At 43.1% G+C, this 26075-nt stretch overlaps 1 protein-coding gene across 1 annotated transcript in view; it reads left to right on the top strand.

Annotated features, from left to right (window-relative positions):
• LRRC32 (leucine rich repeat containing 32) overlaps positions 1-14073 on the top strand; it is a 74712-nt gene extending 60639 nt beyond the window's left edge. The window contains exon 3 of the mRNA XM_082246171.1: positions 11800-14073. Within this exon, the coding sequence (XP_082102297.1) occupies positions 11800-13689 (1890 nt within the window). The 3' untranslated portion in view covers positions 13690-14073. The remainder of the gene's footprint in view (positions 1-11799) is intronic.
• Positions 14074-26075: the final 12002 nt, after the last annotated feature.

Below are 26075 nucleotides of genomic sequence, written 5' to 3'. Positions count from 1 at the left end.
AAATTACAGTTTTATATCTTTATGTTTGAAGCCTGAAATGTGGCAAAAGGTCGCAAAGTTCAAGGGGGCTGAATACTTTCACAAGGCACTGTATACAGGTCTCTAACTATATGGAGACATTCAAGTTTGCTTGTTACAATTAGGGAATATGGTCCTGAGGTCTCTGGATAGCCGAAGGAATTCTTTGGTTCTATGCCTATACACAGCACACTTTTGTGAGTATAATGTATGTTGTGGTTTTTAACCATTTCCAATAAATGTTTTATGGTATTGCACTAGGTCAGTGCGCCCTTCTCTTGTTTTTTATGCTGTCAGTTTGTGTGGATACCCATCATCCTGAGAGGGCAGCAAGACTTAAGATGCCAACTATTTAGCCATCTCCTCTTTGGTTTTCACGCAACATTTGAGCGCAGGAGACATTTACACCATTTATAATCTCCAATTTAACAGCTTCTTCTAGCAATTCTAATTCCCTGTGAAAGTGCACAATCATCTCTTCGGAGAGTACATTAGGAAGTGTTGCTGTTGGAATTTGATTTTTTTTTTTCTCTAATGGAAATGTTTACCATTCCTCAGCCACTGCTGCTTCTCTCCCAGCATCTGCTCCCATGGGGCCAACTCCATCGAGGAACTTCAAAGACCCAAGGAAGACACTGACCGGGGGAATGTGTTTTATGTGCTGTAATCTCAGCCAACCCATGCCCCCCACCCCCCCCCCCCCCCACCCCCACAACACAAAGTACAGCAATTAATATTTTAGCTTGGAACATAAAGTAACATTTAAATCCATCACAGGATTTCAAACCAACTGGGAGAAATTCCTAGTGGAAAGGGGCATACCTCCAGCACTGTGAGCTGGGAAATCAGGACTCGTATGAAGGAAAGGACGTTGTGCGCTTCATATCACATGGTTTAGGCGTATGAGGGGTAAACCTAATGGAGTTCATTTATTAAGACTCCTTATTGAGTAAATAAGCTTCAATCAATCTAATGTGCTAGTTATAGTCCTGCTGTTTAAACTTCCTCCTGAGTCAGTGGGTAAACCTGTGAGCATAGATTTACTTTTCAGTTTTAAGCATTCACTTTGCAAAGTTACTCATACTTTAGTAAGTCAACTCTACTGAGTATATTTATGGCAGAGTCATCATATACCATAATATATACACTGTATATGTGTTCCCCAATACTAACCCCTCTTTATATGCACCCTTTGATTCTAAATGTTCTTTATATGAACCCTTTAAATCTAACACCTCCTTAAATGTGCCCTCTGATACTAACCCCTCATTATATCCCCCCCCCCCCCCGAAACAAACCCCCTTTTGTATACATAACCTCTGATACTAACCCCTCTTTATATGCATCCCTTGATTCTAAATGTTCTTTATATGCACCCTTTGACACTAACCCCTCCTTAACCACTTTACCACCGGAGGATTTTGCTGTCTTACGTCTGGGCCACTTTTTGTGATTCGGCACTGTGCGACTTTAACTGACAATTGCGCAGTCATGCAACGCCGTACCCAAACGAAATTTACGTCCTTTTTTTCCCACAAATAGAGCTTTCTTTTGGTGGTGTTTGATCACCTGTGCGATCTTTACTTTTTGTGCTATAAACAAAAAATAGCGACAATTTTGAAAAAATAGCAATATTTTTTACATTTTTTTATATGAAATTCCCCAAAAAAAATTAAAAATCAAAATTTTTTATCCTTTTAGGCCAATTTGTTTTCTGCTACATATTTTTGGTAAAAAAAAAATCGAAATAAGCGTATTTTGATTGGTTTACGCAAAAGTTATTGCGTTTACTAACTAAGGGAAAGATTTCTGTCGTTTTTGGTGTTTTTTTTTTTAACGAGTAATGGCGGCGATCTGCGATTTTTTTGCGGGACTGCCACATTGTAGCGGACAGATCGGACCCTTGACTGACATTTTTAACACTTTTGGGGGTACCAGTGACATTACTGCAGTAATCAGTGCTATACATATGCACTGTTACTGTAAAAATGACACTGGCAGGGAAGGGGTTAATTTTATTGGAGAGGGAGGGGTTAATGTATGCCTGGTGCTTACTGATGTGTGTGGGGGGAGGTGACTGAGTGACACAAGGACAGATCGCAGGTTTAGCTATGCTGAACCCTGCAATCTGTCACTGTCTGTCACTTAGGAGATCCGCCCGCTTTGTTTACACAAGTGGGCGGATCTCCAAACTCGATACCCCGACGATCGGGGAAGAGCAGCGGTGATCGCCGCTGCTCCTCCCCTGGCCCGACTCCCGCTGTGACTGAATACAGTGAGAGAGGGGAATGTCTGGCGATGTAAGTCTACGTCGCCAGGCGTTATCAAACCACTTTGCCGCAGTAGAGCTCTAGTGAGCAGCGGTAAAGTGGTTAAATGTGCCCTCTGATACTAACCCCTCTTTATATGCACCCGTTGATACTAACCCCTCTTTATATGTGCCCCGGAAACTAACCCCTCTTTATATGTGACCTCTCATACTAACGCCTCTTTATATGTGATCTCTGATACTAACCCCTCTTTATATGTGACCTCTCATACTAACCCCTCTTTATATGTGACCTCTCATACTAACTCCTTTTTTACAATACCCTCTGATACTAATCCCTCTTTATATGTGCCCCCCATACTAACCCCTCTTTATATGTACCCTCTGATGCTAACCCCTCTTAATATGTGCACTCTGATACTAACCTCTCATTCCCCCCCATACTAACCATTTTTGTATATATACCCTCTGATGCTAACCCCTCTTTATATGTGCCCTTTGATACTAACCCCTCTTTATATATGCCCCTGAAACTAACTCCTTTTTTATATATACCCTCTGATTATAATCCCTCTTTACATGTGCCCCCATACTAACCGCTCTTTATATGCACCCTCTGATGCTAACCTCTTATTATATCCCCCCTCCCCCCGATACTAACCCCTTTTGTATATATACCCTCTGATACTAACCCCTCTTTCTATGCGCCCTTTGATACTAACCCCTCTTTATATGTGCCCCTGAAACAAACCCCTCTTTATATGTGACCTCTGATACTAACCCCTCTTTATATGTGACCTCTGATACTAACTCATTTTTTATATGTAGCACCCTACAAGGTAGGTGTTAGGTAAAAGTATAGTGGACATTGGCTGCCTAACAGAAGGGCCAGGATTTTCAGCTAGGCTGTCATGTCTCCCAGGTGAGTCTCCCCACTGTGCTCCATGAGAGGATTCTCATTGGGCAGTGGAGTAAACCCAATCAGAGGCACATTCAGGCCTGTAACTACCCTAGAAGGCAGATTCTGCCGCAGAGGATTCTGGGAGTGGGTATAAGTTTGAAGGGAGCACATGACGCAGCGTCTTTGGCGGGAAGCAGAGTCCCAGGAGGGAGAGTATGGCTGTCTCTCCTCCTGTCAGAAGGATCGGGTGTCTCGGCTGGCTGCATGAGAGTCCAGAGAGAGCTGAGCTGAGCTGCAGAGAGGATCCGGTGCGCTGAGGACCAGCGGAGGAAGAGGGGTTCAGTTCCAGGAAAGCATTCCAAGTTCGTGAGTACTGTGAACTGCCCCTAGGGGTCTGCCTAGTGTAGAGGGGACCACTCCGGTGAAGGTCCCAGGGATCCAGGAGCCAGCTAGCGTTAGCCTATGTTCACATCTTGGCATTGCTATTTACAGGCGTTTTTTCAGGCATTTTTATGGGTATTTTTTCAGACGTTTTTACAGGCGTTTTTGTGCAGGCGTTTTTGTGCAGGCATTTTTAGGTTGACAAGTGACCAATGGAAAAAAATAAAAATGAATGTAATCTGCCCAAAAAGAAGCTCAAAACACTCAGATGTGAACAGGGGCCATTGAAATGAATAGGATTTGTCTTGTTGGATGTTTTTTGAGCTGATCCTAGAGCAGAAAAACGCCCCAAAATGCCTACATGTGAACTTAGCCTAAAGGGGGTGCCTAGTCAGAGGACCCTGAAGTGTTAGAGGGGGTGCCTAGTCAGAGGACCCTGAAGTGTTAGAGGGGGTGCCTAGTCAGAGGACCCTGAAGTGTAAAGGGGGTGCCAACAGTTGGGCCCTGAAAAGTGTACAGTGTGCAGTGTGAAGTGTACATTGTTAAGAGTTGCAGCAGCACAAGCAGTTACAAGGAGCTACCTCAGTCAGTGAAGGGCTGGAGGGAGCTGTTCACTGGACTTTTGAGCTAAACAGAGTATCAGTAGTCAAATGTACTACAGTCCTGGATCTTCTGAGTTAACCATAGTGTTAAAGTCGAAGTTCTAGCACAGTTCAGCAAAACAGAATCTTTAAGCGCCAGGAAGCGTTGGTCGGCATCCAGCTGGCTTCAAGACAGCGCTAACAGGCATTTTTCTGCAAAGTGTCCCAGTTAAACCTTGTTGAGCCAGAGGAGTATCCCACTCATTCCCTTTTCCCATCCCCATTACAAAATAAACAAAACAAACCAAAGATGCCGGAATGGTCATTGTCTCAGCTCTCACACTTGGGTTTTCAACTTAGATGTGTTGGAAGTGTTACCGGTAACAATGGCAGACCCACCTCAGGCCCAACGTCTGAAAATATTGCTACATATATATATATATATATATATATATATATATATATATATATATATATATATATATATACCCTCTGATACTAATCCCTCTTTATATGTGCCCCCCATACTAACCCCTCTTTATATGCACCCTCTGATACTAACACCTCCTTATATACACCCTTTGTTGCTAACCCCTCTTTATATACACCCTCAGAGAGTATTTTAAATCCACTTTTACATAAAAAGTAAGTCAAGAGTCACATTGTGCTAAAGCATTTTTTTTTTTTTTTTTTGCCAGTAGCTACCAATAGACACCAGGTAATGGTATCACAGAGTTTGACCCATTGATCCGCTGTGTGATCAGGGGCAGCAGCTAACCGCAGAGTAACAGATTCCAGATAGGTAGACAAAGCAATGACTGACCATCTCAGGGATTAAAGACTGAGCTCCAGGATAAGCACAGATAAGCAACCATAGTCCAAACTATTTTAATTAGCATTCCAGGGCAAGAACAGATAAGGTCAGGCAGACCTGGATCCAGGGCATAAGCGGACAAACTAAAGGGCCATACACACTATAAGATTTTCTGAAGACTTTTTCCTTCAGATTTACCTTTTCTATGTAGTGCAAGGGCCTGCCAGATTGCATACAAATTGAAAGTGTTTAGGTTTGACCTCATATTATATGGTTTTGGTAAGTCTAAAGGAAAAAGTCTTCAGAAAATCTTATAGTGTGTATGGCCCATAACCTTTTGATTAGTTACAGGCTGAATGTCCAGCAGTCTAATTAGCCTTTAATGTTTAGGGCAGGTGTGAACTGCAGTGCTAAGGCAACTGATCAGCCCTCTTGCAGGATTAAAAAAAACCTGCTCTGATCCCTATTAATCCTTCCCTCCACTGCATTCTCTGCATAAAGATATGCTTCTCCCTTTTCTGTTCAACTAATCAGGTACACTCAGGCAACCAAGAATAGGTAGTCCCCCATGCCGGTCTGTGGCCATCTTGTGGCTAGCCTCAGTCTAAAATGGCTTACTATTTTTTCCTGCACATGCATTTAATAAGCCTTTGTTTGCTTTTTTACACTGTGCAAGCAAAAAAATTGTATACATCTTGTTTTTCTTGTTACATTTTGCAGCAAAATGTCAAATCCCCTGTAAGACATGTGATTGCATTACGCAAGAACATCTGCTCCTCTTCCATGTGCTGAGCATTCATGTGAAACAGATGTTCGCAGAATGCTACAACAATTAGCACAAGCTCCCCCAGCTTTAGTCACGGGATTTCACCCGTCCCTTTGTGGCACTTCCAGATGTACGACGCACTGATGATCAGCCCGTCATAGATTAACGCAACATTTAAAAAGAGTGTTTGGAAGGAGAACTGCCCTGGTTGCAATATTTTAATAAGTTAAACTAAAGAACAAGCATACAGCATGGTACATATTACGCAAAACCTCTGTAGAGAGCGCAATGTCATTGAAATGTTTAAAAAATAAAATAAAACTAGACGTAGGACGGCTTCATCCCGCTCCGCTGTGCTTTGGCTAAAGTGCAGCTAATTCATGGTGCTCATGCAGGTTCGAAGAGCTTTTCCATAGACTTTAATTATGTCCTGCATTTCGCTTTCAGAAAGCAGACAAAAACTGCAAGGCATAATAGAAGCTAATGGGAAAGCGCAACTAACCGCATGAAAACGGGGGTTAGCTGCACTTTGCAGGGAGAAGTCACCCTTACTGGGTGTCAAAGGGTGCAATCCTTGTTTTTTTTACCTAACACAACAGAATCAGTGAAAAGACATGTTGAAGAGGGAAGGAATATACACTATATTACCAAAAGTTTTGGGACACCTGCCTTTACACGCACAGGAACTTTAACCACTTAACGACCCCCCGCCGCAGTTATAATGCGGCAGGCAGCCGCTCCTGGGCGAATCACCGTACATGTACGGCGCTCGCTCTCAGGAGGCTAGGGGGCTAGCACGCGTCGCTCCCGCTCGTCAGCGGGGAAGCCGATGCAGTGGGCAGGTGGCTCCGATTGCCGCCTGACACCTGCGATCGCTCCCCGCTGACAGAGAAGAACGGTCAGCTGTTGTAAACACAGCTGACCGTCCTTCTCCATAGAATGAGCATAGAGCCCCTGTGATCCTTCTATATAGGATCACAGGTTTCTATGGTCATTTCAGAAGCCACACTCCCCCCACAGTTAGAATCACTCCCCTAGGCTCACATTTAACCCCTTGATCACCTATAATGTTAACCTCTTCCCTGCCAGTGTCATTATTACAGTAACAGTGCATATTTTTAGCACTGATTACTGTAGTAATGTCACTGGTACCCCCAAAAATGTCAGTTAGGGGTCCGATCTGTCCGCCGCAATTTCGCAGTCCAGCAAAAAATCGCAGATCGCCGCCATTACTAATAAAAACAAAAACAATAAAAATGACATAAATCTTTCCCGTAGTTAGTAGACTCGATACCTTTTGCGCAAACCGATTAAAATACGCTTATTGCGATTTTTTTTTTTTTATCAAAAATATGTAGCAGAAAACAAATTGGCCTAAAATGTTAAAAAATTTTGATTTTTAAATTTTTTTGGGGGAATGTTATAAAGCAGAATGTGAAAAATATTGTTTTTTTCAGAATTGTCGCTCTTTTTTTGTTTATAGCACAAAATATAAAAATTGCTCAGGTGATCAAATACCACCAAAAGAAAGCTCTATTTGTCGGAAAAAGAGGACGTAAATTCTGTTTGGGTACAGCGTCGCACAACCGCGCAATTGTCCGTTAAAGTATCGCAGTGCCGAATCGCAAAATAGGGTCTGGTCAGGAAGGGGGCAAATCCTTCCGATCTTAAAGTGGTTAATGGCATCCCAGTCTTAGTCTGTAGGGTTCAATATTGAGTTGGCCCACCCTTTGCAGCTTTAACAGCTTCAAATCTTCTGGGAAGACTGTCCACAAGGTTTAGGAGTGTGTCTATGGGAATGTTTGACCAGTCTTCCAGAAGCCCATTTGTGAGGTAAGGCACTGATGTGGATGAGAAGGCCTGGCTCGCAGTCTCCGCGCTAATTCATCCCAAAGGTGTTCTATCGGGTTGAGGTGAGTCAAGTTCCTCCACCCCAAACTCGCTCATCCATGCCTTTGTGGACCTTGCTTTGTGCACTGGTCTAAAATCATTTGGTGGAGAGGGGATTATGCTGTGGGGTTGTTTTTCAGGGTTTATTCTTGGCCCCTTAGTTCCAGTGAAGGGAACTCTAAATTGTCTGCATATCAAGACATTTTGGACAATTTTGTTTGGGGATGGCCCCTTCTTATTCCAACATGACTGCTCACCAGTGCACAAAGCAAGGACAAACATTTCCATAGACACACTCCTAAACCTTGTGGACAGCCTTCCTAGAAGAGTTGAAGCTGTTATAGCTGCAAAGGGTGGGCCAACTCAATATTCAACCCTACGGACTAAGACTGGGATGTCTAAAGCCCCGTCGTCGGCCGAACGATCGGCCGTCTTTTGTCCCGGGCTGTCGTGTCTGTTGAAAACTGCAAAAGACTGCACACGAATTTTGTCGGCCAACAACAGCCGACTGCAGAAGTGATGTCATGTGATGGTTAACTTTCCGTGTGTTTTTTCTTCTCTGAGCATGCCCAGTCTTGCAAATCTGCTGATTGTCGGCCGAATTCTGTACTGACTGGCGAACAATCGGCCGTTCTGGTGACGGCCAACAAAAATTTTAATGCCTACATGACTGATTCTTTTCGGCCGAAAGTGCACTGTCGGCTGTCGGAAGCATCATACTAACAAGCCTACAATCGGCCGTCGGCCGAATATTTACGGCCGACAATCGGTACGTGTGTACGGGGCTTAACTAACGGACTAATGCCCCGTACACACGTACCGATTGTCGGCCGTAAATATTCGGCTGACGACCGATCGGCCGATAGTAGGCTTGTTAGTATGATGCTTCCGACAGCCGACATCGCACTTTCGGCCGAACAGAATCTGTCGTGCAAGCATTAAAATTTTTGTTGGCCAACACCAGAACGGCTGATTGTTCACCAGTCAGTACAGATTTTGGCCGACAGACAGCAGATTTGCAAGACTGGGCATGCTCAGAAAAGAAAAAAGACAAGGAAAGTTAACCATCACATGACATCACTTCTGCAGTCGGCTGTTGTTGGCCGACAAAATTCGTGTGCAGTCTTTTGCAGTTTTCAACAGACAGGACAGCCCTGGACAAAAGACGGCCGATCGTTCAGCCGACGATCGGTACGTGTGTACGAGGCATAAGACTGGGATGCCAGTAAACTTTATGTGCGTGAAAATGCAGGCATCCCAATACTTTTGGTAATATATTGTATCTCGAAACATCCTCTTCATTTATATCTTAGTATCAAGTAATGGGGTTGTAAATAGGCTGTTTCCTTTACAATGGCATTTTCTCCATAAAGTGAATGACGTGAAAATGCACTTTGCAAAGAATACCTAATCACATGCAAGAAAAATAAAAAAAATAGTGTTCTTTGCTTGCACATGATTGGATGATGGAAGCCAGCAGTGCTTCATCTAATCAACTAGGCTCTAGGAGAATATTCGCTTGCAAGGCATAAATCCGCTTGTAAGGGCTCTTTCACACTATCCGTCGGACAGACTCCGTTTATCTAAGCGGAGGATAGATCCGCCGATCCCCCACTGAGCAGGAGGATGACAGCTGTTCTCCGCACTGTGACACAGCGGTCAGTTCCCCATATATCTCTATGGGGGAATCGGATGGGAATGGAAAATAGGGTTTCCATTGATTGGTCCAGATTTGATGGATCGGATAGGATGTCAGCAGACATGTCTCCGCTGACATCCGATGCCCCATAGAGATGCATGACAAAAAAAAAAACAGACAGGCAGAACTGAACGGTCCGCCTGTGTGAAAGGGGCCTAAAGGTGAACAGCCTATTTGTCTTTAGTAAATCAAACCCAGTGAATACAATGATTTTATCCTCTTAAAGCGGTAGTATACTCCGCTTTTTAACTTTTACCTACAGGTAGGCCTATAATAAGGCTTATAATAAGACCTACCTATAGGTAAAATTAATATCTCCTAAACCTACATGGTTTAGGAGATATTCACCCTGCATGCAAACCCTTAAGAGACACTGAGGGAACATGTCAGCTCCCTCAGCGGTGTCCTGGCGACCGTGTGGGGGCTTCGTTCTAAAGGTAAGTATTTCATAATGTGCTGGTATGTGATACATACTAGCACATTATGCCATTGGCCTTCATTTTTTTTTCTTTTTAGACAGGGGATACAACCGTTTTAAAGTGGAAGTAAACTTCTATCTCTGGCTTTTACCTATAGGTAAGCCTATAATAAGGCTTACCTTTAGGTAGTGTAAATATCTCCTAAACTTGCACCGTTTAGGAGATATTCACTGTGCATGCAGCCAGTGACATCACTGGCGCATGCTCTCTGAAGAGCCCGGTGCCATAAACAGGCGGCTCCAGCGCATGCACAGGAGTGACGTCATAGTGCCTCCGGCCAGTCACAGAGCCGGAGTCCGCAAACCCAGAAGCAAGATGGGTAAAGATGGGAGCGCCTGCAGCTCTGACATCTCGGCGCTGGAATGCTTCAGTTTAAGGTAAGTTTAACTTAATACTAGCACATTATGACATTACCTTGCAGGGTCCAAAAAATAAATAAAAAAGCTTTAAATGTGGCCTGCCTGATTTTACTGCCCCTTAGCTGCACATGATAGCAGATGATGGTACATACAGCAAATGATGATTACAACACAATAATAATTACATCCAGGGCAGTCAGCAAATTTTAGGAATGCAGCTGACTATCACAGAATCCTTGGAGGAATGCCACTTTTTCGGGCATACAAAAAGTACTTTTTACTTGCTAAAAAAAAACATATTTTATTCATTACGTTCTTAGAACAAAGGGCCGTAAATCCGCCACCGTAGGTGATCACCACCGCTCTTCCCCGATCGTCGGGGAATCGAGTGTGGAGATCCGCCTGCTTGTGTAAACACAAGCGGGCAGATCTCCTAAGTGTCAGGCAGGGTCAGATTGCAGGGTTCAGCATAGTTGAACCCTCGATCTGTCCCAGTGTCACTCAGTCACCTCCCCCCACACACGTCAGTAAGCACCAGGCATACATTAACCCCTCCCTCTCCAATAAAATTAACCCCTTCCCTGCCAGTGTAATTTTTACAGTAACAGTGCATATTTATAGCACTGATTACTGTAGTAATGTCTCTGGTACCCCCAAAAGTGTCAAAAATGTCAGTCAAGGGTCCGATCTGTCCGCTGCAATGTCGCAGTACCGCAAAAAAAATCGCAGATCGCCGCCATTACTCGTTAAAATAAAAACTCCAAAAATGACAGAAATCTTTCCCTTAGTTAGTAAACGCAATAACTTTTGCGCAAACCAATCAAAATACGCTTATTACGATTTTTTTACCAAAAATATGTAGCAGAAAACAAATTGGCCTAAAATGATAATAAAATTTTGATTTTTACATTTTTTGGGGGGAATTTCATATAAAAAAATGTGAAAAATATTGTTATTTTTTCAAAATTGTCGCTCTTTTTTTGTTTATAGCGCAAAAACTAAAAATCGCACAGGTGATCAAATACCACCAAAAGAAAGCTCTGTTTGTGGGAAAAAAGGATGTATATTTTGTTTGGGTACGGCGTTGCATGAACGCGTAATTGTCAGTTAAAGTCGCACATCGCCGAATCGCAAAATGTGGCCCAGACATAAGACAGCAAAATCCTCTGGTGGTAAAGTGGTTAAAAGCTGCTACACTACTGATGTTGGGTCAAAGAAGTTGTAACCTCTACTAGACCCAATATTCCTCCTGACACCAGCTCTAACCCCTAATATGGGAAAACCCGTTTCTTTCCTCCAGAATGCATATCTAGTGGAAAGGTAATATCTGATAAAAGGATAGATTTCTCCTTTATTTGGATGAATATGTGATGTGTTGGTTCTTTATTTGGATGAATATGTGATGTGTTGGTTCTTTATTTGGATGAATATGTGATGTGTTGGTTCTTTATTTGGATGAATATGTGATGTGTCTTGTCACAGGGGAATTGTGTAATTTCGGAATATAGACAATGAAGAATTTTGAGTTTCATCGTTCTGCAGACTGTCCAGCTTTATGTTATTTGTGCATAAAATTATTTGTCATACGCATTCTGTCATTATTGCGTTGCTTTAACTGTTACATATTTCTGTTTCCAACCAGACAAAGATGGTAGCATCATGTCAGAACAAGTCCCTGTCACAGGTTCCAGTGGAGCTTCAACTAGGCATTCGTTCCCTCAACCTTTCAAGGAACAACTTGAAGAACATCACTAAAAACCCATTGTCTTATTATTCCTCTCTCGAGATCCTGGACCTTAGCAGCAACAAAATAAGTTTCATTGAACCTCACACCTTCGCAAACATGATCTACTTGAAGGAAATCAATCTTTCTAACAACAACTTGGACAAGATTGACTACTCCAAGTCACCAGGAATAGGACTTTTACCAAACGTGCAAAAATTGGACCTGTCAGGAAACAGCTTATACACAGACGTGACGTGGTATTTTTTACAAAATGCCCCTCACCTTCGCTACCTTTCTTTAGCAGGTAACAGCATCATAATGATTAATCCAGAAACCTTTCCAGGAGCCCCTCTTTTGTCAGAAGTAGACCTTCGCAATAATATTATCATGGACATCGAGGAGGGCTCTTTTGACCACCTTGTACATCTCAGGAAAATTAATCTAGCCATGAACTCCATCACTTGCATATCCAGATTTAACCTTCGTCAGCTTGAAAGCCTCAACCTCAGCAAAAATAGTATTCAGACATTCCACACGTCAGATTCAGAAGAAGAATACCATCTCAAACATGTCGACCTAAGTGACAACAAACTTGTACATTTTCCTATTTTGCCAACTGTTAACAATCTCATTACATTAAATTTATCAATGAATCTTATAAGCTTTGATGAAAACACATCTCATATTGAACTTGCATGGTTGGAAGAAGAAGAATCAAGGAACACTACTATGGTTAATCTTCTCACACTTACCCATTTAGACTTAAGTTACAATAATATAAATTCCATACCGGAAGATTTCTTTAGTAGTATGCCAATGCTTAAATTCTTAAACCTGAGCCAGAATTGCATAGAATATTTTACATTTGGACACGTTACGTTGAACTTTTTGGAAGAACTTGACTTAAGTGGCAACTCCTTGCAGAATATGTCACTCGCTGCACTCTCCCTACCTAATTTAAAAATACTTCATCTACAAAATAACCAACTGCACTTCACAGAATCTAGAACCTTCCAAGGACTACCCAGCATTGTCTATATTAATCTTCAAAACAATAATGTTGAGTTGTGTGGTCTGAACAGGGAAATGCCCACACAAAATATGGAGAATCAGCGGTGCATATCATTTTTCAACATATCATCTCTGCAACATTTAAACCTCAGAGAGAACATGCTACAAGTCATACCTGAACGTGCATTTTATGGCACCTCGTTGACTTTTCTGGATGTCTCCAGGAACCTTGGCCTTGTTATAGCAAAAAATGCTTTGAAGGGATTAGAAAATTCTCTAGAAGTTCTACATTTAGAAGACAATGCTATATTTTATTTGAACATTGAACTTCCTCTTCTAGTCCAATTAAGATATTTGAACTTGTCAGGAAACCATTTAACATGGTTGCCTACGTGGAAGAGAAACTGTCAATTAGAAACGCTCGACCTGAGCAACAACAGCTTCAGTAATCTAAAAGACAGCAATATTCCTGTGTTGGAAAACACCTTGCGGATTCTTTCTTTGACTGGGAATCCTTTAAGTTGTTGTGAAAACGGTTGGATCATCCACATGGTCCGAAGAAACACAGTAACTATCATGGCTCTTAATGCCACAACGTGCCATAACTCTAATGGTCACAAGGAGGAGATAATGCTGGAGCAGAAAAGTTTGGAAAACTGTGAAAAAAATGATGTAAAAAATACGAATACAGTAATAATCTTAACAGTGGTGTTGGTTTCATTGGTGACTGTTGTAGGCATCGGATCTTTGGCCTGTTACTGTAGGCAAAAACTTAAGCAGCAATTTAAGGCTTAGCATAAAGGATTTTTTTTTTGTTTTTTTGTCAGTTTCTCGCTCTGTTGGACTTACAACATGCATAAGAAAATGAACCAACGGGACTCAATGAACATTCTTCAGCCTAAACAGTTTTAAAATCAACAGTTTATCCTTTATTTTTCATTTATACACACTTATAAAAGAAAATCAATTTCAAATCTAATTTTCATCAATGTTGGTGAGACTAATAATGATGAGGCAAAAAAAGGCATTCTTGGACGCCTTTGACTTTATTTTGTACTTCCTATGGCAGGTAACAAAATAAAAGAAACATTTGTTTAAAGAAAAAAAAATTAAAATGATTTTATAAAATTCCTACAGTTTTGGACCAAGTGCTAATCTTTGTGTGTTGAAGCTAAGCTATACAAAACAACAAACCTGGTTTATAAGGGCTGAATCAAGTCAATCTATACCTTTTTAAGATCTATAAAAAACAATTCAAGTTTCTGCAAAAAGGGCCTAAATAACATTCCACATACAGTCAGGTCCATAAATATTGGGACGTCGACACAATTCTAATCTTTTTGGCTTTATACTCCACCACAATGGATTTGAAATGAAACAAACAAGATGTGCTTCCACGTCATCAATAAATACAAGAGAGCCAGTTCCATTGGCAGCCATACATGCCCACGCCATGACGCTACCACCTCCATGCTTCACTGATGAGGTGGTATGCTTTGGATCATGAGCAGTTCCTTTCCTTCTCTATACTCTTCTCTTCCCATCACTCTGGTACAAGTTGATCTTGGTCTCATCTGTCCATAGGATGTTGTTCCAGAACTGTGAAGGCTTTTTTAGATGTTGTTTGGCAAACTCTAATCTGGCCTTCCTGTTTTTGAGGCTCACCAATGGTTTACATCTTGTGGTGAACCCTCTGTATTCGCTCTGATGAAGTCTTCTCTTGATTGTTGACTTTGACACACATACACCTACCTCCTGGAGAGTGTTCTTGATCTGGCCAACTGTTGTGAAGAGTGTTTTCTTCACCAGGGAAAGAATTCTTCGGTCATCCACCACAGTTGTTTTCCGTGGTCTTCCGGGTCTTTTGGTGTTGCTGAGCTCACCGGTGCGTTCTTTCTTTTTAAGGATGTTCCAAACAGTTGATTTGGCCACACCTAATGTTTTTGCCATCTCTCTGATGGGTTTGTTTTGTTTTTTCAGCCTAATGATGCCTTGCTTCACTGATAGTGACAGCTCTTTGGATCTCATATTGAGAGTTGACAGCAACAGATTCCAAATGCAAATAGCACACTTGAAATTAAGTCTGGACCTTTTATCTGCTCCTTGTAAATGGGATAATGAGGGAATAACACACACTTGGCCATGGAACAGCTGAGCAGCCAAATTACATTTGGTCCCTTAAAAAGTGGGAGGCACATATACAAACTGTTGTAATTCCTACACTTTTCACCTGATTTGGATGTAAATACCCTCAAATAAAGCTGAAAGTCTGCAGTTAAAGCACATCTTGTTTGTAAAATTTCAAATCCATTGTGGTCGTGTATAGAGCCAAAAAGATTAGAATTGTGTCGATGTCCCAATATTTATGGACCTGACTGTATCTAAGGTGATTTTTTTTAATGGTAGAAAAAGATTATTCTCTTTAAAAGCAAACCTCCCATGCCAAAAGTGGAGGTTCCTTTTCGCTAGTCCCCTGTCGACCCAACACAAACGGCTTTAAGCCCCAGTTCACACTGATGCAACATGCGCTCCGACTTTGAGAGCACATGTCGCATAAGAAGTTGCGCCCCAATTAGAGCAATGGAACCATTCTAATAGGAGTGACTTGAGTCGCTCTAACTTAGAAAAAGTTTTCTGCACTACTTTTGGTCCGACTTCGGCACGACTTACATTGACCTCTGTTAAAGAAGTCGTATGCAAGTCGTGCCGAAGTCACGCTGGGATGTCGGCTTTGAAGTCGCGGCATTGTGAACCTGTGGTCTAAAATGTCAAACCAATTGCCCTGAAAAAATAATTACTTGCTCTACCTTGGCCCTGGCCTTTGACACTTCTTGGAGGTGCAGGTGATGTCACTGTAGGTTAATTTACGAAAACAGGAGAGTACAAAATCTGGTGCAGCTCTGCATAGAAATCAATCTAACAAGCTGAAGTTAGAAGCTGATTGGCTACCATGTACAGCTGCACCAGATTTTGCATTCTCCAGTTTTAGGAAAATAATCCCTGTGCCTCACTGCAGAGCTTTGAGCTTGAAATCCTCCAATAATGTACATTACAGCCTATTGCAGGGATCCTCAAACAACGGCCCTCAAGCTGTTGCGGAACTACACATCCCATGAGGCATTGTAAAACTCTGACATTCACAGACATGACTAGGCATGATGGGAATTGTAGTTCCTGAGCAGCTGGAGGGCCATAGTTTGAAGACCCTTGGCCTATTGCAAGGATGGATTCCCATAAAATTTAAATCACCCAGCTATCCCAGAAGGCAGTGGCGAGGCATGGAGACATCACCCCTTGTCTCCTGAAAGCATCTGAGGTCAGGGCAGAGGTAGGTAATTTTTATTTCCCAAATGATCTATATGTTTACAGCTGGCTTTTTGTGTTGGGGGGGAGGGGGGGGGGGACTGGATCTTTGGTGTGACATGGAATGCTCACTTTAATTTCTTTAGTATGCAGAACCCTATTAATGCTGTCATACATGCAACCAACATGGTTAAACCAAAGATAACCAAACCTTACTTGAAGCTGTTATAATGCATTCCTTTGACATATACCATAAAGGGCAACTGTGACCAAAACTGATATTTCAGTTTTGGCTGGGCAGTGGTGTGTTGATATGCTGATTTATCATAGACTAAACTGGCACAAACTTTCCATAGGACCTTTAAGTTTCCACCCCACAATTTGTTCTGGAATATTCAATCCAGTGGGACACCAACGCTTTTTTTTTTGCTGGCCACGGCATTTGGCTGGAGTTGGGATTTCTGGTGGAATTACTGTTGAAACTAAAGTCCCTGAGATATAACTGTAGCCAGCAAGTGATCCAACTTGCCAACAACCACTCAAAGTTGAAATATCACTTTTAGACAGAGATGTCTTCTAAAGGACGACTAAGCCTAAAGTAGATGTGGACTAAAATTTCACATAAGCTTTGATATTTTCTTTCTTTGGAATTTTGCAGCTTTCATTAAAAGAATCTTTGCCATGCAGATGCTTGTTCAACCACTTCCTTTTATGGGATGACAACGTTCTGTCTCCATCTCCCAGATACTACTTCATTGTCACCCTGTCACACGCTCCTCCATTGGAGACTGTAAAGCAGGGTTTCTCAACCAGGGATGCGTGGAACCCTAGGGTTCCTCCTGAGGTTGCTAGGGGTTCCTTGAGAAATGGGCAATTTCTGCCTCTCAGATAAGTTGTAAAAACTAATTTTCTTAGCTGTATGAGATTCTTGGAGAACAGGGCATTGGCTTTCCATTAGAGCTTGTGCCCCAGCCATCTCACAATGTGGTCAGGTATTCAAGCAGAGACATTGGACAGTAAGAATGTATGGGGGGTAGCAGAGTTAAAGGCCATTCCAAGCCCTACCTGCTTTGGAGCGCATGCATCTGCCATGCTGCAATGTGGCACCTGAACATTGGACAATGAGAATGTACAGGGTAAGGGGGTGTTGCAGAGATTAGGACAATTCTTAGCTGATTGGAATTTGGAGGCAATTCTACCTGCTTTGCAGTGTGCGCCCCTGTCCTGCTGCAGTGTGTTTGGGTGACCGAGCAGAGACATTGGACAATAAGAATGTATGGGGGTATAGCAGAGTTGGAGGCCACTCCGAGCCCTAACCGCTGAGCACAGTTGGATTAAGAGATATTGCAAACCATACAAATGATCATTTATGAACACAACATGCCTTCTCACTGTGGTACCTATTAGAAAACATTGCTATAAAAGAAATTGTTTTGATGGGTTTGTTCTAAAAAGCCGCCCAAAGCTGATATTTCAGTTTTTGGAAGATGGTGAAAGGATTACCCCTTGCACTTTCTTGTGATGAGTTCCCGGGTCTGCAAGCCTTTTGTATCTGTTATGATTGAATTATTTTATATTATGGAGACTGTAAAAGGAGGAGCTGGAACATACAAAGATGGTCAGAAACACCAGAAACTCCCAGAACTGAGCTGGGAATTACAGCAGGAAGGGCTCACCGTTGGAGTGTCCCAGAGAAGAAAGGGGCCAACTCAGCCCACCAGGCTCCATCTATAATATTTTGGGTTGGACTGACCCTTTAAAGACATTCCTTTAGCTGAATGTATATGTCTATAGTATAAATTGTCACAAATGTCTTAACAGTCTCCTCCTGACATGGAAGAAACAATGTGCAATTATCAAAAATGTGATCATGTCAAGATATTTATTTTTTAAATGGAATAAAAATCAGAATTATTTTATGCAATAAAATCATTAATGATTCAGGGAATTGGGTGTAAAATCCAGAGTTTTATTTAATGATTTGAAGGCAAAGGTAAGATCAATAGTGTATATTGGATGAAGGCTGAAGCACACATTTTTGTACATTTTGTTTATCTATTGGAGAAAATAATCCAGAATGGAGATTTTCAATGTTACTGATGTGTTAACTGCTTCTGGAATGGCCCACATACATTTACTGCAGTGGGACGGCCTCTCAGCAGGAAATCAGGTACCTCTATGTGATTTAGTTCTTCCTGATCTGGAGCGCGCACGCACGCTGTGATTGGACACAGCGGGAACCAATCAGCAGGACGGGTCCGTGAGGCAGACAGAACGGCGGTCTGCCTATGTAAACAGGGCAGATTGCCATTGTGTGACAGGAGAAGACAGAGATCTTGTGTCTATGGTAAGCAGGAACACGGATCTCTGTCTTCTTACAGTACAAGCACCCCCCCCCCCCTCCACACACACACACACACACACACACAGTTCTAAAGCACTCCTTAGGGATGCATTTAACCCTTTGAGTGCCCCTAATGTTGACCCCTTCCCTGCCAGTGTCATTAGTGCAGTGACAGTGCAGATTGTTAGCACCGATCACTGTATTAGTGTCACTGGTCCCCAAAAAAGTGTCAAAAGTGTCACCCAGTGTCCGATTTGTCTATAAGTCGCTGATCGCCACCATTACTAGTAAAAAAAATTAATAAATGAAAAATCCATAAAAATATCCCATATTTTGTAACTTTTATGCAAACCAATCAATATACCCTTATTGGGAGATTTTTTTTTTTTTACCAAAAATATGTAGCAGAAAATATTATGACCTAAACTGAAGAAGAAATTCAATTTTTTCCATTTTTTTTAATGAATGTGTTTTATAGCAGAAAGTTAAAAATATGTTTTTGTGTTTTTTTTCTAAATTGATGGCTTTTTTTGTTCATAGCGCAAAAAAATAAAAACCGCAAAGGTTATCAAATACCACCACCAAAAGAAAGTTATATCCATGGGAAACAAAGGACACCAATTTTATTTTTGTACAACGTCACAAGACAATTGTCAGTTAAAATAACGCAGTGTTGTATGGCAAAAAATGGACAAACATATAGATAGTGGCGCAAACAGGAGTGCGTTTAGTGCAAAGCAGAGTCCATCATCAATCCTTAGGGCTGCTAGCTCTGCTGATGGGATGTATTATGCGCAATCAGGGAACTCAGGGCCAGCCTGGGAGGGGAGCAGAAGCGGTCTCCAGACATGCAGAAAAAGAAGAAAGACAGGAGCCCCTGAGTGTAGACTGTTCTATATTTAATAATGAGAAAGAAGAGTAAAACTCACATTAAGAACATGGATAACAGGCACATAAGGAAGATCCGGTGGTCAGAGGCTTCACTTGTCCACCCTGAGGGCCATTTTCACCGCTGGTGGAGCTGTCCTGGCCGGCAGGATGCAGGGCAGACAAGTGCAACCTCCGACCACCGGATCTTCCTTATTTGCCTGTTATCCATGTTCTTAATGTGAGTTTTACACCTCTGTATCTAAAAACAATGGCCTGATCATGAAGAGGGGGGAGATAAACTTTCCAGGGCTGAAGAGGTTAAAGTGTTAAAAATGCACAAAAATACATGATATTTACATTAATATAGCACTGTCCCCGTAAGTCTTGCTGTATGATGACTTGTTGGGCCTCCTCTGATTACCAGCAAACAGTCAGTTAGGGTACAGTTCACACATTCATCCTTACTCCCAATGGCTCGTTGCTCAATAAACAGTCCAGGGTTATTGGTTTTTAGTATTTATTGTTAAACTTGGATGGGAGAAGGGAATAGTGGGATACTCCAACTGGAACTATGTACATTGGATAAGGACAACTCTCACTTGGCCTCACCAGGTTGCTTGTGGAAACAGTCACACTGCTTAAACAATACTGCCACTTGTATGGAAAGGGTTAAGTCTCCTTGCTCTTTCTTCAGCAATAGACTTGGTAATCTACATTCTCTTTGGGACACTTTCTAGCATCCCCTTTACTGACACCCGTCCACTGACTCTTCTAGCTGCAGGGGTTGCCCCCCTCAGGTCAGGCCCCTTGACACAGATCTGTACTCACTGTACTGCAGAACCAGATCATTTGATGTCTCCCCTCTCAGTCAGCTCCACAGGACCCCTGGGTTCAGTTCCTCTCTAGCTCTTAAGGCCCTCAGGTCAACTACCTGAGACCGCATGTCACCTCTACAGAGGAGGAGGCAGCCGCCCTCTCCCCCTGGGACTCCGCTAAGCAGATGAAAGACCCCAAGCACATTTGCTCCTGGCATTTATACAGTATCCCAGCATGCTCTGAGGCACTTTTCCTCTGCAAAATCACCATGGCTGTACTAAATGGCTGTGCACTCATTTGTCAGGTTTCCTCCCACTGTCCAATATGCCCCCCTATTGGACCAGTGTGAAACACTCTGCAGACAGACTAAATTGCACCTGAGCACATTGAGCAGACCTCACTAGCAGATCCTGCTCTCTGGTAGGCAGAGAACAATATAGATGTACCTGCAATCCCTCTAGTAAGCAGACAGGATTCAAACTTTACTCTCTCTGTAGCACCTACCTAGGAGCCGCTGCAAGCAAAGCCAACAGAATAATGGTATGTATCAAAAAGGGGATTTAAAACAAGAAATAAAGAGATTATTCTCCCACTCTACAAGACTCTGGTCCGGCCACATCTGGAGTATGCTGTCCAGTTCTGGGCACCGGTCCTCAGGAAGGATGTGCTGGTACTGGAGAGAGTCCAGAGAAGAGCAACAGAAATAATTAAGGGAATGGAGGGCATCAGCTATGAGGAAAGACTACAAGCACTGAACTTATTCTCTCTGGAGAAGAGACGCTTGAGGGGGGATATGATATCAATGTACAAATACTGTACTGGTGACCCTAGCATAAGGAACAAACTATTCAGAGAAAGGGAATACAATAAGACACGTGGCCACTCACTAAAACTAGAGGAAAAACAGTTTAACCTTAAAATACGTAAGGGGTTCTTCACTGTCAGAGCAGCAAGGATGTGGAATTCTCTTCCACAAGCAGTCGTATCAGCAGGGAGCATCGATAGTTTCAAAAAACTATTAGATGGGCACCTTAAAGACCACAACATACAGGGGTATACAATGTACGGTTAACAGCAAACACACACACACATCATAGGTTAAACTGGATGGACTGATGTCTTTTTTCAACCTCACAAACTATGTAACTATGTAACTATGTAAAGGTAAAACCACCCTAACTGACTAAACTACAAATAGCAATTTTTATATACATACAAATGTAGACAGTGGATGGCCTTTCCATGGCCAGAAGGTCCTCCGCAAGCCTGCAAAGGAAATGGTAAGTACAGTATCTAGATTGCAAGCTTGTAGGCAGGTATACTCTACTTTCTCCACTGTAGATGGCCTTCATCCGCAGTGGCATTGCAGTTGGAGAGGAAGCCAAGAGCAACATGGTTCCTCTATGGTTTCCTGGGTCACTGGAGAAGCTATATGGTTGGATGCTGCCACTCCACGTGAATCTAGCAGTCATCTTTGGCAAGGCAGAGCCTATTTATGGCCCTGGTCTCAGGTTTGCCCCTCATTTTTGTGAGTGGGTAGAGTAGGGACAGGTACGCCGCCTGGTAGGGACAGAACTGGCAGCAAGGAAAGGTTCTTGACAACCAGGGAAAGTGTAGGGCTCTCAACCTCTCTGGATGTCTTCCCATTGGGCATGAGACGGCCAGGCCAAATTCTGCACCTCCTAACAGGCACTGTCAGTTTGGCTTAAACCTGCTCTCTACATGCTGTTGGACCCATGAGTGTTCCCGGTTGAACTGTCTTCCTACTGGATTTATTGTTAACTGTCTTTGCATTATTTCAAAACAAGTTCTTAAATTGCAATTAAACTGTGTGTGTTATTGCCGCTGCACCATGGTGCACCCCACCTAAAAGCTCTTACAAGCTGGGCCTTCCTAACCCTCTTGTCTTGTCTTGAATTGTACTGTAACTGTACTTGCTTTATTTTGTAAAATCCTGTAAAATCCCATAAATGCTAATAATAAGCCCAATTGTTATTGCCTGGGGGGTGTAGTTTAGAGCATTCCATTGAGTTTTTTCTACGAGCTCAGAACAATTTCCAGGTTAAAAGTTAGTACCCACTACTCTCAAACCTTTTACATTGCCTATTATGGTAAAATTAGAGGTGCACTTTAAACCCTGAACTTTTGATTTCCTAGAAGGAGCAGCCAACTTTGTCAAGCTAGTGAGGGGAAACCCGCCGCATTTATTTATTGTAAGAGAAATATCTCTTTAGAAGAGATTCAGTGATCCAGCCACCTTCCACCAGACCATCACAAACCTTTGCAGTTATGTACATAGTTTAATCCCTCTGATCCCTAACCAACCAGAAGTGTAAGAGAAACACAAACAAACCGTAAGACAGCTTGATGGGTTTCAGAGATTTCCAGGGCACAGGCAGCCTATGTACTGCAATCCAGAGGGGCTGACTTTATTCTTGTGTATACATATCTGACATGAAATGTGGAGAGAATTGACTGGAGAAATGCCAGCTTAGCATATTTCAGAAAATGTATATACAGTCCAGCGCTTAGTTTACAAAGCTTTGCATTACATAGGTTGTGGATATGTTTCAGCTTTTGCACTCACTTAGTTGCCCCCGAGGAGTAGAGATGTATGTCCCTTGAGCCATAGTGGCAGGGGCTCTTGACTGCTCGGTACATAGTAGAATCCTTCAACCTATTCTTCTAATGATCCAAAGTAATTGTATGTGTTTGGCTGGATCTTAATGAAAGAGTTGTGTCTGAAGGGGGATAGATAACTGGGGGTTTTTGCATAGGTCACACTCATCTGAAGCTACAGCAGGCTATGGACATCCTATAGACTTGAAGATCTTCCCAGCCTACCTCCTACTATGTCACTGATACCGACTTACTTGAGAGGCTTTGTCTTGCCAGTTAAAAATGGTATCTGACTGATGCTTTCACTTGCTTTGTTTAGTTTTATATCTGTCTTGAATAATGATTAGCCTGGGTATGGTCCGAAGTTGCGTTAAGCTGAACCCAAAAGGCAACTGCCGTTCCTGTGCCAATAAGCTGCAGCTGGGATATTCCCTGTCCCTAGCTACATATACACAAAGGGTCAGGGATGCTTGTGACGTCATTGACCTGATAAAGCCCAATAATATTGGGTGTGGCTTAATAGTGACTGTAGTGGCCAGTATTGTCTACATGGGGCAGGGCCTGAGTGGGGAGGGGACAATCTTTCCCAGTGTAGCACCCTCCTAGGTAGGTGCTAGAAGAGAGTATGTTTTTTGGGTCTTTCTGCTTACCAGGAAGAGTGCCTCCCAGGGAGCAGGATCCATTCGTAGGGTTGGCCCATGGTGCTAAGGTGCAGCTCAGCTTGTCTGAATGTTTCACACTGGTCCAATAGGGAGGCATATTGAACAGTGGGAGGAAACCTGACAAGTGAGGGCACAGGCATTGTTACAGCCCTGGCAATTTGCAGAGGAAAGTGCATTGTTTCATACTAGATAACTATATAAATGCCAGGGGCACATGTGTTCTGGGTCTTCGGCTGGAGAGCGGGGTCCTGGAGGGAGGGGGCAGCTGCCCCTCCTCTATAGAAATTGCCATGTGGCCTTGGGTAGTCGACCTGAGGGCCTAAAAGTCAGATAGGAGCTGAACCCAGAGGTCCTGCAGAGCTGACTGGAAGGAAGACACTGGAAAGAATCTGATTCTGCCTACAGATCTGTGTCATGGGGCCTTTCATGTGAGGGCCATCCCTTCCGTGGAATAGTCATTGGACAGGTGTCAGTCAAGGGGATGGTAGAGAGTGTCCTGAAGATAATGTTGTTGCATCAAGTCTGCTGCTATAGAGAGAGCAAGAAGACTTAATTCTTCCATACAAATGGCAGTATGGTTAAAGCAGTATGTCTGCTTCCACAAATAACCTTGTGAGGCCAAGTGAGAGTTGTCCTTATCTACTGAAATTAGTTCAGTTGGAGTATCCCACTATTCCCTTCTCCCATCCAAGTTCCACAATAAATACAAAACCAAATACCCTGGACTGTTTATTGAGGAATGAGCAAACGGGAGTAAGGAGGGATGTGTGAGGAAACCCCCCTAGTGACTGTCTACAGGTAACCAGAGGGCGGCCCAAGAAGTCAACACATATCAAGCCCTTTGGTGGACAGTGCTACACCAGTGTCACTCTGTATAATACAGTAGTGGAGTTGAGTGCCAAAACAAGTGTTTTCTAGCACTGGGCTCCAGTCACATGGAATCCAGGGCAATTAGGAGGCATGCTAAAGCACATTGTAGAAAGCTCACAGTGTGCAGTGAAATCAGAATAAGTAACTTACAGTACAGTAAAGGAGCCTCTATAAATGTGCAAACCTGAAGAGATGGCTGGAGTTCAGCTTTAAACAGCATTGCCTAAATACTAATATATTTTGTGTCATTATACATCAATTTTATCTCTGGGCTATGAGATATATACACTCACCGGCCACTTTATTAGGTAATCCTTGCTAGTACCAGGTTGGACCCCCTTTTGCCATCACAACTGCCTTAATTCTTTGTGACACAGGTTCAACAAAATGTTGGAAACATTCCTCAGAGATTTTTGCTCCATATTGACATGATAGCATCGCACAGTTGCTGCAGATTTGTGGGCTGCTCATCCATGATGGGAATCTCCCATTCCACCACATACCAAAGGTGCTCTATTGGGTTGAGATCTGGTGAGCGTGGAGGCCATTGGAGTACAGTGACCTGATCTGGTGAGTGTGGAGGCCATCAGAGTACAGTGACCTCATTGCCATGTTGAAGAAACCAGTGGTGAGATGATTTGAGCTTTGTGACATGGTGCATTATCTTGCTGGAAGGAGCCATCAGAAGATGGGTACACTGTAGTCATGAAGGGATGGACATGGTAAGCAACAATACTCAGGAAAGCTGTGGCATTTAAAAGCCCCTTGGTACTAAGGGGTCCAAAGTTAGCCAAGAAAATATCCTCCACACCATTACACCACCACCACTCTGAACCGTTGATACAAGGCAAGATGGATCCAAGCAGTGGCGGCTGGTGCTCAAAATTTTTGGGGGGGCGCAAACAGAAAAATGTAATAGGCATTGCTTTGCGGCAAAAAACACTGTAAAAAATTGCATGACTTTGAGGTCACAAAAGTGTGAAAGGGGCCTTCAGTAATTAAGGTATAGTGTGCCCCCTTTCAATGCACAGTGACCAGCGTGCCCCCTTTCAATGCACAGTGACCAGCGTGCCCCCTTTCAATGCACAGTGACCAGCGTGCCCCTTTCAATGCAGAGAGACCAGCGTTCCCCCTCTCAATGCACAGTGACCAGCGTGCCCCTTTTCAATGCACAGTAACCAGCGTGCCCCCTTTCAATGCACAGTGACCAGCGTGCCCCCTTTCAATGCACAGTGACCAGTGTGCCCCCTTCCAAACAGTGACCAACGGGCCCCCTTCAATGCAGTGACCAGCGTACATGCCCCCTTCAATGCAGTGACCAGCGTACATGCCCCCTTTCAATGCAGAGACCAGCGTGCATGCCCCCTTTCAATGCAGTGACCAGCGTACAGGCCCCCTTCAATGCAGTGACCAGCATACATGCCCCCTTTCAATGCAGTAACCAGCGTACATGCCCCCTTCAATGCAGTGACCAGCATACATGCCCCCTTTCAATGCAGTGACCAGCGTACATGCCCCCTTCAATGCAGTGACCAGCGTACATGCCCCCTTTCAATGTAGAGACCAGCGTACATGCCCCCTTCAATGCAGTGACCAGCGTACATGCCCCCTTTCAATGCAGTGACCAGCGTACAGGCCCCCTTCAATGCAGTGACCAGCATACATGCCCCCTTTCGATGCAGTGACCAGCATACATG

Source organism: Pelophylax lessonae (assembly GCF_965119305.1).
Source record: "Pelophylax lessonae genome assembly, chromosome: 2".
Classification (NCBI taxonomy): Eukaryota; Metazoa; Chordata; class Amphibia; order Anura; family Ranidae; genus Pelophylax; species Pelophylax lessonae.
This window is presented reverse-complemented; position numbering and strand designations above follow the sequence as displayed.